Source organism: Lissotriton helveticus, chromosome 6, assembly GCF_964261635.1.
Source record: "Lissotriton helveticus chromosome 6, aLisHel1.1, whole genome shotgun sequence".
Classification (NCBI taxonomy): domain Eukaryota; kingdom Metazoa; phylum Chordata; class Amphibia; order Caudata; family Salamandridae; genus Lissotriton; species Lissotriton helveticus.
The window spans coordinates 773,099,159-773,112,894 of NC_136067.1; the positions used below are offsets into that span (position 1 = coordinate 773,099,159).

Here is a 13,736-nt window from a genome sequence, read left to right on the forward strand (position 1 = left end):
CCCTAACCGAATGCCGTTTGGGAGTGTTCAGAATGAGGCGAGCTGCAGCATTTTGTACAACCTGAAGTTTGTTCTAGGAGGAACTATTGATGTTCAGGTACAGAGCACTGCAGTAGTTCAACCATGAGGTGACAAGGGCAATAATGACTGACCGGTGCAGTTCCGACTGAATCTAGGAAAACATCTTTTTCAGGGTCCTAATGATGTAAAAACAAGTGCTGACAGTGCGACTGATTTATGCATCAAAGCTCTGAGAGTCATCAAAGATGACCCCGGGATTTTTGGCTGAGCTGACAGAGGTGGGGAGAGGTCACCCGACATCTGGCCACCATGTGCTAGACCAAATGGAGTTGTGGAAACCGAACGCAAGCACTTCAGTCTTATCTGCATTAATCTTCAGGGAGTTGTCCTTCATCCAGCAGATAATGATAGACATGCATTGATTGAACCTCCCCGCCACCAACCGCGTGTCCTTGGAAATAGATATAATAATTTGCATTACGTCTGCATACGACAGCGCTTGAAACCCAAATGAATACACCAGATCAGCCAAAGGGGCCACATAAAGATTGAAAAGGGTAGAACTCAGAGATGAGCCCAGCGGCACCTCACAGGGGAGACTGAAAGCCTTGGCCTTGAAGCCTCCACAGCAAACAATTTGAACCCTGTTAGACAAGAAAGAGTGAAGAAGCTGCAAGGCTGTCCCACTGATCCCCACTTGCTGCGGAATCTGGACCAGCTGTGCTGGCTAGACGGTATTGAATGCTGCAGAGAGGTCAAGCATTACCAAAATAGCTGCCCCACCCTGATTGACCTGGGCTCGGATGCTGTCTGTGGCCACAATGAGGGCAGTTTCTGTGCTGTGACAGGCACAAAACCCATTTTGAGAGAGGTAAAAAATCCGATGGGTATGAATACATTTAATTAGCTCCTGATTGATGAATTTTTCTAAGACTTTGACCTGAGCTGGTAATAAGGAGATGGGGGAAAAGGTTTTTCATATCTTGCAGATCAGCATTAGCTTTCTTAAGGAGCGGCATAACCATTTCTTCCTTCCAAATGGCAGGAAAACCGCCAGGTTGGAGCGTACAATTGAACACCTGGTGTAGAAATTTGGCAACAGGTTCTAGTGCAAATTGAAATATTGTGGGCGTGCACAAGTCCAAAGGAGCTGATATGTGTGGAGTGGGCCATGTAGCTGCCATACAAATGTCAGCCTTAGGGATATTACTCAGGAAAGCTATTGTGGACCCTTTCTTACGAGTGGAATGTGACCTGGGCTATGTGGGTAATGTTCTCTTGTCTTTGAGGTAGCAGGTTTAGATGCACTTGACAATACATATGGCTATACCCGCCTTTCAATCAATCAATCAATGCAGTTGTAAAGCGCGCTACATACCCGTGAGGGTCCCAAGGCGCTGGGTGGGGGTTGGGGGGCTTTGACAGAGGATCTTTGTAAGGTTTAGCCAATACAATGAAAAATTGCTGTATTTTGTGAAAAATCTTGGTCCTGTCAATAGAGTACATAAGGGCGGCCTTTACATCAAGGGTGTGAAGAGCCCTTTCTACTACTGAGTCTCCTTGAAAGAAAAAGACCAATAGCACTAAAGTTTGGTTGAGCTTGAAGGGGATTATGCCATTTGAGAGGAATACGGGGCTGGTCCTAAGGTCAACTTTGACGGTATGGACTTGAAAGAAGGGCTCTTATGAGGTGAGTACCTGTGGCTCACTAAAACATCTTAGGGGCATATTAGTGACAAGGACCACAACCTTCTAAGAGAGGAACTATAAGGGGCATGAGTGTAATGGTTCAAAAGTAGAGCCCATAAGCCTGGTAAGAACAACATTTAGAGTCCAGACTGGGCAGGAGCAACTCTAGGTGAGATGACCGGCTTGAGCCTTTCCATGAAAACCTTGATGACAGGGATATTAAACAATGAAGAGTGTTTCCTGTTCTGCATGTAGGCTGCAATAGTAGCTAAGTGAAGGCATATGGAGGTGGAAGCTAGGCCTGACTTTTGCAGGTGAAGGAGGTAACAGGCAATATCCTGGACTGCAGGTTTGAAAGGGGTCCAAGTGAAATAATGGACAACCCTTTTCCACTTGGCAGAGTAACAGATGCACATAGTAGGTCTGCATGCTCCTCTGGAAATGTCCATGCATTCTTGAGGCAGATTGAGGCAACCAAACTCTAAAACCTCAGGAGTCAAATGGCTAGAGTGAGCTTCCTGGGGTTCAGATGTCTGATTCTGCCTCGGTTTTATGTGAGAAGTCTGGCCTGTTTTGGAGTTTCTCTTGGGGAACAACAGACACCTTGAGAAGGGTCAAGAACAAGGGTTGTCTTGACCGCATTAAAGCCACCAGGTTGACAGTAAGGGAGGTTTGACAAAGCTTTCTGACCACATACAAAAGGAGTAGGAGAAGAGGAAAAGCATAGACAAAGATCCCTGACCAGTTCATCCATAGACCACTGCCCATGGACTGTGTGTGTGAAAAGTTGAATGTGAAGTTTTGGCAATTTGCGTTGAATGTGAAGTTTTGGCAATTTGCGTTGTGTGCGGTGACAAAGAAGTTGACCTTGGGAATCCCCCAACAACAGAAGAATGGGAGTAGGCCATGTGGGTGGAGTTTCCACTCATGGACTTGTTACTGCATCCTGCTGAACAGGTTGGCAAAGTCGTTGTCCATTCCTGGATGGTACTCTGCCAGGAGGTGTATCCAATGGTATACTTAACGCTAGAGCTGAAAATTGCAGTGCGTGTGTGCAGCCTTGCTTCTGTAGATAATACATGGTGATCATGTTCTTTATGCTGGATGACCTGAAGGAAGCACAGTGATAGATTTGGAGGCCCCCATTGTTGTGGTGACTACAAACCCTGAACTGTTACGTATCAGAGATGCACTCCCCAACCTGAAAGTGAAGCGTCCCTGGTGATGGCTACACGAGGAATGGGGTCCATGAAGAGCCAGCCCGGCAACAGGTTGTTTCATTTCCACCACTGCAGTGAGCGATAGGTGCTGGCCTGTATCAAGACCAGATCTTCCCGGTGGCCCTCTGCCTGTGACCATTGTGCTGATAGAAACTGCTGAAGAGAACGTATGTGCAGTCTGGCATGAGGGACTATGGCTATGCTTGAGGCCATCACGCCTAGGAGATGCATTACCGTTCAGACTGTTAGGTGACAATTTAGCTGAAAAAGAGGCAGTAGCTGCAGGAAAGCCTGTATTCTGGGTTGTCTGGCATAGACATTGCCTTTAACTGAGAGGCAAATGGCCTCTTGCAAGGGCTGAATCTGAAGGGTCTAGGGGTGGGCTTTGGTGGCATAGGTGGTGCATCTCAGCCTGTGAAAGAGGGAAATTGTGGTCTGGGTGAACACCAGGCAGTTCTACTTTCCTGAGCTTTTCATCAGTCAAGCATCGAAATTGAGTAACACATGAATGCGCCCCCTCTCCCCCTTACAGAGATGGGCGGCCACTAGAGCTAGGCATTTGGTGAACACCCTTGGGCCTATAGTGACTCCTGACAGCAAACACCTTGCACAGATAATGTTGGTCACTTACCAAAAAGCAGAGGTAGCAATGGTGAGGGATGTGGATTGGTATACGGAAGTAGGTTTTCTTCTGATCAGGTGCCTTCATGAAATTGCCTTACCTCAGCAATGGAATGACATCCTGCAGAGTAGTCATGTGGAAGTGTTCTGAGAGGATGTACTTGTTGAGGGGCCTGAGGCGTAGTATGGGTTTAAGGGGTTCATCACTTTTGGGGAAAGTATAAAGAGTACATGCCTTGATGTAATGGTACTGACTCTCAGACATCCTTGAGCATGAGCACCTGAACCTCCTCTTGAAGAAGGCACTGGTGTTCCTGGCTGGTGTGTTTGCTGGGTGGGGTATTTGGTGGGGTTGAGGTGAAATCGAGGCAGTAGCTGTGCTCTATGATGGACAGAACCCACCGATCAGAGGTGATATCTTGCCTCTTATCTGCTAAGTTAATCTGCTTGCTCTCTTCATCCAAAGGCAAGAGGTCACCGTTGGCCTGTGCTGATACTTTCTTGTGGGCAGAGTAAACAACTAGGGAAGCTAAGGGGGACATGACATCTAATGTACAAGGGGTCAAAGGTAGAAGTTTCATACTTCCAACGCTCCATCCTGGAGAGAGTCTCTACTAGGAATTCATCATCTTTAAAAGTGGTGTGCATGTCTACTTTGAAGTAGGCAGCTGCGTGTTGAATGGTAGGCAGTAGTGTCATCTGGGGGATACACCCTGTCTAGGACAAGTTCAAGATTGGGGTCCCTTGGAAGTTCTATGTCAGTCTTCCCATGGGTTGTCAGGGAGTTGTTAATAGAGGGGAATGTTAAAGACCTCTGTAAGGGAATAGTGACTGGGACTACCTGTGTCTGAAAAGGACAATAGTGACCTTTGAGGGGAGCTTGGGGGAGATGTTGTAGTGGAACAGTAGCGGCAACTAAGGGGCAGTAGTGGTGGGGCGGGGGGAGGCATGGGGGAATTTAAGAAAAAAAAATTCACTTACCTGCATTGCCGCCCGCCGCTTCTCATCTGTCCTCTTCGATCCAGCAGGAAGCAGACTCCCCTAGCCAATCATGATCCTACCGTGACCATGAAAGCAGTGTTGTGATTGGTCTGAGCTCCGTGATTCGGCGCCCAGACAGGCAGTGGGACCCTGTGCATGGTCTCCACCCAGGCTGTGCATTACGGACTGGTGGAGAACATGCTAAGTGTGCATGACAGTTTGGCTGGCTCAAGACGACCAGCCAAACCGTTAGGCACACTTAGAAAGTGCTCACCACTCCTCCCCCTGCCCTGTGGGTAGCCCAGCCCACACCTTCAGAGCCTTCTGAAAAATAAAATGATAACGTGGAGTTATTACCACTTTATTTTTCCTGTGGGGCGACACTCCTCCGCCTTAGTGGAGGAGCCGCCACTGGGGTGGCAGTAGTGCAGCTTTCGATTGAGGTGGAGGGTTGGTGGCTCTGTCGAGGAGTGTCTTTTTGGGGGTAGGGAGCCCAGGGCCCTGAAGACGGACCTGGCATTGCAAGCCTGCATTTCTTGGGCACCAAAGCACTGAGGCCAATAGAAATGTTTCCCATCCATGGGTGGATGACCATAGTCTTCTGTCTCTCATCAAGCTTGTGCTGAAGTTCCTCAATGATGGACCTGTCTGAGTCGGCCACTGAAGTTGGTTTCTGGGCCAACAGAGTTTTTAATACTGAGCATGGCTGAGGCACCAACAAGGCCTTAGGCTTCAAAGTGGGTTTTGGCACCTTGGCACCAAGGTGTGTCTTCAGACTCAAAGGCTGATGGGGGTCGAGCATCTTAGTTGGTTGCCATCTTGGCTCTGAGGCCTTGCCTAGTGTTAACCGGAGCTCAAGGGCGTTGGGGCACCTCTAGGTGGTGGCTTGTGCACAGGGCTAGATGCCCGACCTCAATGGGTGCGGTGCTCTGCCTCGTGCGTGACAGTTTGTGGGTCCAGGGAGTCTGTGTCGTAGTACTCACCACTCAGCGCCATCTTGGTGCACAAGGCGGCATTGAGGGAGGAGGACGTAGCACCTTGGTCCTTTTCCTCTCCCTATTCAGGCTCTGAGGAAGTGGAGCCTATAACTTCCAGGCTGGGCTTGAGGGCCGGGGATGTCTACCACAAGTTGCGATTATTGTTGGTGGCCAAGTTCTCCTCGAGTCATTACAAAATCATTTAAAATCTCTGCTGCAGCAAAAAAAGATTGCTTTCTTTGTAAAATTGAATGAGACAAAAGTGTGGTGGCTCGGTGTGCTTTTCAGCATTCAATAAGAGGCAGCAGGATACATTCTAACCAAAAATAGAATAACAGTGAGAGAGACACACTCCTTGGGCTGAAGTAATACGTTACTTACAATGCCTCAACCCAGTGGCAGAAAGAGGATAACCGAAATAAACCAATGGAAGAAGGGGGATGGCTGAAAGCCCATATGGTTCTCGTAAGTAAAAGGTCTTGAAGACAGCGGCATGGATAACCCAGGCCTAACAACGTGATAACACAAGTATTATTCAATTTGAAGGACTGGATCTCACACAGTTCTTCCTGATGGAGCTTAGGGTGAATTAAAAGGGAGGAAAGAAAAAAGAATAGCAGGAATTATTGATAGACACAAGGTACAATTAGTGTCTAATGCCGACGACACTCAATTAATTGTCACACTCTAGGAATCCGACGGTGCTCCAGCGAATCAATTCAAATCCTGCCTGTCACAGGTAGCCACTTGGATGGCTGACAGGTGTCTGAAATAGAAAGCTACAAAAACTGAAATCCTGATAGCAGGTAGAGTTTACTCTATCTGGACTTCGGCCTGGTGGCGAGACACCCTTGGCTAGCTACCGGAACCCAAACACAAACGCAAACTCAAAAACCTAGGATTGTGGTTTGATTCCAAACTCACCTATGAAAATCAGATCAGCAGCACTGCTGGTAAACGTTTTGGCACTTTGAAGTGCCTTAGGAAAATCCTGGATTTAATCCTCCTGGAATCACGGAAAACCATTGTCCATGTTCTTATAACTTCTCAGTTGGACTATTGTAACATCCTGTACCCGGAAGCTACCAAGGGCAATTTGAATACACTTTAAAGAGTACAAAATGCAGCAGCTCGACTAGTACTCAATTTTCCTAGAAGATCTTCCGCCTCAGCAGCTCTAACCCAACTTCACTGGCTCCCAGTAGCAAAAAGAACCAACTTCAAAGCCATGCGCTTTTGTCGTAGAATTTATCGGCAAGGTCCTAAATATCTTCGCTCCTTGATCCAACCTTATGTCCCTTTTCGTGATATCGGATTCTCCACAGGGAAACTAGCCAGAGTGCCCAGGGCACACAAGGCAGACTAGGGGCTCCCTCCTTCTCCTTTCTGGCTTCTAAAATCTGGAACTCTCTCCCACCCGATCTGAGAGCAGAACCCTGTGAGAAAATCTTCAGAAGTAAACTGAAAACCTGGTTATTCTGTTCCTCCTAAATCCTGTCACTTTCACTACTTCCTCTTTATGCCTAAATAACGATCAACTTTCCTCTGTTGGTCCTAGGTCTTAGCGCAGGGGGACACCGTGTCGGTGTAACCAGGCGCTTTATCAATCACTTATTATTCACTTATTAAAAGAAACCTTAAATAATGGACCGCAAAAGATGTGGTGATGTATGATGATGGTAAGTGTAAAATGCATGTTACACGTAGTGCCATATTAGTGAAACACAGATATGCATAAAGTAAAAAGCTTTCTTTCAAGATATTTTATGCTAAAGTAGAGCAGCCCAAAGGAACGATATGAATGTATTAGCTATTTGCAATGCAACTTAAAATAATGGCCACAACATGCACTGTTTCTTCTTCCTTTTGCTAACAGGCCATGCATCTCCTGTCATCTTGTCACCCTTCTAAAATGGCGGGCGCCCTTCATTCATCCCAGCCTGAGTTCCACACATCAAATAGTTGTGGCTAAAACAAGGAATGCGTGAAAGGAATATGGACAAATGAACACCAATGAAGTAATACCAAATAACACATTATACAACTGGAAAGAAAGATGTAACGCTGGAAATCATAAAAAGAAACACTGCGAGCAGATGGTAAAACAGCATGTGCGTCCTTCTTAGCAGAACACTGGACAGTGAAAAAGCAGTGTCAGCCACGCACCACTCTCAGAAAAAACAAAGAGGCTGGAAGTGTGCGGTTTAATACAAATATTTTAGATTTTACATTACAGCACAGCCTTCAAAAAGGTCCGGTGCAGGATAACCCCTACATTTAAAGGCAGCGCAGCTTAAATAGGCGGATGTGTCTTAGTGAAGGCCTCCAAAACTTCCCGCATCATCACTTCCGATGATGCCTCTGCCCTGGCTTGGAAGGTGAGGCTAGGACAGTGTGCTTGCTCAAAAGGACGCACTGCTTTAGGGAACATGCACTGACCTGGTTCTTTCCGTTGACAGAACAGAAAGCATTCAGGAGCACCCTAATGATGGACAAGTGATTGTAACGAGAGGCAATGTGCAAACAAGAATCTCCTGCCTGCAAACAAAAAAACATGACATGAAGAATGGCACCTCCAACAGAAAAAATGAACATGCTGAATGAACAAACAGGCTGCTGGGCGATCGGAAGTTTCTTATAATTGTTCTCTTACTGACCTATGACATTGATGACAGTTTTAGTAATTTCAATAGTGATAGCAGGGGGTTTCAGCACTACTAACATTCAGCCTAAGATGTTTTCAAACCACAAATTACTGCCTGTACTTATCTTCATAGCCACCACACATTTTTCTCAACGATTTTTATTGCATTTATTGCTGTCCATATGCAGCTGACAGGACTGTGATTCTATGATGGATTCTTTGCTTGGGCTTCTAGTCATTGTATAAAAGGAAAGGTTATTTGCTTTCATACCTGAAATCCTCTTTGGTGATACTGTAGATGTTCATAAAGTTGCAAAAGATTGATTAAAAATATTTTTGTTTACAATTATTGACACATTAAAATGTGTCTCTTGGTGTTCAGAATTCACAGAGAGTAGATGCACATGATAAGTGACGGCTTTTACTAAAAAAATACGTATCTTCCATTAATAGGTAATATTAAGTAAATATGTGGCTTATTTACACACATCATTCCGAAATACATTTCCAAAATCCAGTGAATAACAGTTTGGTGTACAGTCTGAAGTTGAGGAGCTGACAAATATTTCAGCCTCATCAATGGTACTTGGAAGCCTTATTCAGGACATACAGATACCGTTAGTGAGTTTTACAGATACATTACTTTCATTGAAATTATTCAAAAGGATCTGGCCACTGCTTGGGTTTAACAGTATATAGGGTTCAATTGACTGTATAATCATTATACAATCTTCTGAGTTAAAAAAAATAAGTAAAGAAGACCAAACAGGCAGCAGATGTCTGACAGATCTTCCATTGGAATTTATTTCCTGGATACTGTACAGATATGCTATAGCCCAAGAGATCAAGTACAACGTTAACCACAAGCATTAATCGAAGAACATTTCCTGGCTCCAAGCTGTGGTTACATTGTAGGTCTTTAAAGAATAAAAAGATTCAAAGCACCTTAAGCTCTCTACTCACCATGGAGGTTCATTCCACATTGCATAAGTAGTCATTTTGGAGCATATCTTTGCAACTCAAAATGGCTTTGGTTGATTAGAAGAGATGCAAAGATATAGGGATTTAGCTGGTCAGATCCAAACTCTCGATGCCACTGGTGATGCACATTTTGCAAATATATGGAAAGGCCTCTGGACTCAAAGTAAATTGGGATAAGTCCATCTATGTCCCACTTAACAGCAAACATTCTAAAACCCACCACTCGGCAAGGTTAAAATGGGCAATGGGTCATGTTTATATCACATGATCCACATATCATTTGGGAGTTGACAACCACCCTGCTACTAGTACAGACAGGCGGACAACTAGAGTCGTGCTCCTCTTCCCATTATTTTCAACAGGAGCTGCCCCATGATTCCATATATTTCTGGGTCTGTACTCAGGCGCGCAACACCCATTGGGCTCATGGGCTCCAGCCCCCCGCCCACCCGTCGTGCGTGTTAACCCGGGCTGACACAGCTTTGCGGGCTGGCGACCATCTAATTGCAGCTGCACCCGAGTACTTAACAGGTCTTTAAAAGACCATTTACTTGTAAATTAGGCTTTTGTTGTATTTTCACCCCTTCTGTATGGTTGGAAGAATTAGCCCCCCCAAAATATTTTTCAGCCCCGCCCGAAATTTGGTTCAAGATGTCTTCCTTACCAATATTCATATACATTCTACAAAACTACCTGTACGTGAGCCATCCTAGCTTCTTCACAAAGGTTCAAATCTCCCTGAGCAATATCTACAGAATAGTGGTGTGCCAAGGATCACTTTCCATAAAAGCGTGCAACTACCAAAGGATGAGGCACTGGAAATCCCTGATTTTAGAATTTACTATTGGGTGGCCCAAATACTCCCAATAAACAATCCTGTTACTAGACAAATAAAATACCTTCTGGAACACCAGGGAGTGCTGAACATAGTCTATTAAGTGTCTACTCTATGCACACTACTTGAGGTCACCAAAATACCAAAACAGTGCTGGCACCATGCACGTAAATGGATAAAAAGGGAGGGAAAGCCCGCTCATGAATCCCCTGGCTGGACCGAGCATAATGGCGGAATGTGATAAGTATAATCAATGTAAAAAAGAGTCTACAAGGGATTTCACTTGCAATTGTACATAATTTTGCGTTATTTCACAATAATTCAGAGTTAGTTCAAAAGAATCAAACTCACAAGTGTCCAGCAGGACAACTTATAAGGGGCATCAATTTTGTGCAACTACTTGAATGTGATAAGAACATGTGGCCTGAGCATAATCTTGAGGCTCACATGCCTTTGGGAGAGTGGCTTCATTAAATCCTATAAACATCTCCGGCAAGAGTCCTCCCTGCATAAATCTCAGTTCTTTAGCTAGCTACAGTAAAGACAGACCTTAGAGGTGCATGTAAATAGCCCAACACCTATCGAGCATTTAACCAGTTGGAACCTAAAGTGACAATGGAAGGAATTGGTAACAAGAGGATATCCAGAATAGATAGGTCAGTAATATTTAATATTCAAAATCTTCTAACTGAGCTTGAACCTAGGTGGAAAGCTGACTTAAAAAAGTTAGCAAGGGAGTAAAGGACAGAGGTAAACGTGGCTTAACGCTCCCTAGCGATTTCATCATGGCTGCGCATCATACAACTTAAATACTTCCATAGGGTGTACAACACCCAAAATATCTGTGGAAAGTAAACCAGAATCATGACTCCTACTGTGTTAGTTGTAAAACCAAGGTAGGGCCATATATTCACACAAGTTTGGCATGCCGTATCATTAGTCTATCTCGGGACCAAATACATACTATACTAGGGAGAATAACAACACAAGCAATCGCACCAGATGTGAAAATTGCCATCATGTGGATTATGGAGGTACTCAGGGACTCAAGACACAATCATACATTAATTGCAAGACGAATGCTAATTGGCCAATGAGATACTGCTAAACAGTGGAGTGCAAAACCCACTATCTCGGAGTTGTGGAGGGAAATGGACTATTGGGCTAAGGCAGAAGAGGTTAATTATGTATTTGTTTAAGGACAGTGGCTGGCAAACAAATTGCGTGCATTTTATTAAAGGCCTATTAAGGTGCATTGTTTATCTTTATGTCTTATGCATGGGTTAAGGCGATCAGCTGCTGGTTGTAATACTCGTACCGATACAATTACGAATGGCCTATGTGAATAATAATCTGTCTAATGGGAAGTGCCTACTATTTTCTATAAGGCATCACTCACGGCGTGCACCTACTGCTATCACTCAATTAGACCAGCACACCACTGTGCAAAAGTTATATAACACTCTGGTATTTATTAAAAGCTTTTTTGAAAAAAACGAATATAAAACATATTTAACTTTTTTATCCACACAGAGGATTTTAGAGTTGAAAATAACTATCCTATTCCCATCCAACATACAGAAGATAAACAACAACCTAGTAGCTTTAAAACAAAAATCCAACCTCATAACAGTAGCCCGAAAGAACTTGATGTTAACGTAGTCATGTATTAATAAATTCCCTGTGGAAATCTTTCAAAATTGATTACTGCACAGCCCCACTGAAAGCAAGGGGAGCCTTTGTTTGTTTGAGTTTTAAAACACGCGTAGCATCACCAAGTCAACAATTACACATTTGCACTTACTGTTGGAGAAGATTTTCTTTTTAGGTACTCACCTACAGACAACTTTTAGTTCTTTATTGACAAAAACCTACGGCGGACACTGCCAATAGTTACAATGGGCTTAGGACCAGCCATTGCTTGGTATTGGTTGGCTTTCTTGCCACTTATTTGCTTGCTTCTTATTCAATGCTTTTCCTTCCTCTGCTTGTGCTTCTCCCTCTAATGGAGCACTGCTTCGTTATCTTTGATTGCAAAACGTGTATCTCAATTTAGCAACAGAGGAGTGACTCAAATGATAAAAACAATAACAGTGAAACACAAAAGAAAAGAAAAACACAAAAGAAAACAGTGGGTGTCAAGTGGAAAAATATCAAAATGATTTTTATAAAACCCTCACTCACCCGTCTATTGGGTGACATGCTTCATCATTGGCTTTTAACTGTGCGAGTGTTTTGGCTTTTAATCGTTTGATTTTAAACTGCACAATTCTCTGTGATCCACATGTGGAAATCGTGATAATCTATAAAGTTGTTTTGTGTTTGGTTAATTACGAAAACACATACCGGCGCATTTTTGGCGTCCTTGATTTGGTTTGTTAATGAGAGTGAAGAGTGAACTCTTATCTCTGACCCGATTTAAATATAATCAGACTACCCTCAATAAAAATCGCCACTTTTTGGGAATTAAAGAGGGCAACTAATGAAGAGCACTTAATTCGGTGGTGTCTTACAAAATGATTTGTGGCATGTAAAGGAACCCATTCTTTTTTTCATATTTATGACTGCTTGTTTGGCTGTTTCTTTGTTTTCCTTCCACAGATCTTAATATCCTGGAAATACCAGGGTGATCCGGTAATAAGAAACCGTGAGTCTGGTAACCTTTTTCTTTCAATCACACTGAGGTCAGGGTACGCCTTAGCACGCGCACACCGCCCAGTGTTGGAGTTTGGTCCTGATGAAAGCTCGGCTAAGTTGGCCACTATGAGCAGAAACATGTCGACCATTTTTTGTACCAAATAGGACTTTTTGACTCAAACTTAAAGTCAAGCCTGTCCACTAACCCTTTTAACGACGTGCCTTCTTCAACCTTTATTAAAGTTGAGTTTAGGTTGGAGCTCGCACTTTTTTATTTCTACACCTTCTTTCACCAGCACTGTTCACACTGTTTTTAAATTAGTAACCAGCTCCACTGCAGTTGCAGGTGTAGTAGCACATCGGGCACGCATTTGGCCTGCCCGGTGAATATAACCCAATGATGAAGCATGTCACCCAATAGACGGGTGAGTGAGGGTTTTATAAAAATCATTTTTATATTTTTCCACTTGACACCCACTGTTTTCTTTTGTGTTTTTCTTTTCTTTTGTGTTTCACTGTTATTGTTTTTATCATTTGAGTCACTCCTCTGTTGCTAAATTGATATTTTGACTGGGGTGTAGGAGTGTCCTGTGAACCCTGCCTCTCTTGTTGTTCCTATATAAAACTTGTATCTCTCCATTGTTTACATTCAGGAAACTACAATTTCTTTTGTTTGTAGCGCCTCATTGGAGTATTGCATGTATTTTCTTCTCCATTCTAATCCCCTTGCTCTCCTTGTTGCACCTCGCACTGCATTCCCCACCCCTCCCAGTCTGCATGTTTGAAAACTTATTTATCAAACCCAAACTCCTCAGTTGCTGTCCCCAACCCGACATGCTTGACTTTTTGTTTTTACTTTACATTCTTTTTTATTCCCATGTCCACACCCACCTAGCCAGTTACTCCACTGATGCCCCTCACCCCTTGCTATCTTCATGTGGCGGCCTTTGTATTTCCTTCTACCCGCTCACCGTTGCTGCTTGCCTATCTCCTCTGTCTTTTTCTTTTGCAGGCATGGCAGCTGCAATTTGCAGCTGGGCTGCTCTTTTCTTAAAATGCATTTTCACACACATTTTAGCATTTTTTAAATGTACAATTCCAGGATATGCGCCATATAAGGAGTTACGGAA

The 13,736-nt window shown here is 44.0% G+C and overlaps 1 protein-coding gene across 4 annotated transcripts in view; it reads right to left on the reverse strand.

Annotated features, from left to right (window-relative positions):
* The window catches only part of ANKRD6 (ankyrin repeat domain 6), a 694,439-nt gene that overhangs the window by 123,551 nt on the left and 557,152 nt on the right, over positions 1–13,736 (reverse strand). For 3 of the 4 annotated variants that reach the window (XM_078648269.1, XM_078648270.1, XM_078648268.1), the window contains one exon: positions 7,949–8,047. The exons of the other annotated variant lie outside the window; for it this stretch is intronic. In XM_078648269.1, the coding sequence (XP_078504395.1) occupies positions 7,949–8,047 (99 nt within the window). The remainder of the gene's footprint in view (positions 1–7,948; positions 8,048–13,736) is intronic. 4 annotated transcript variants of the gene reach the window in all.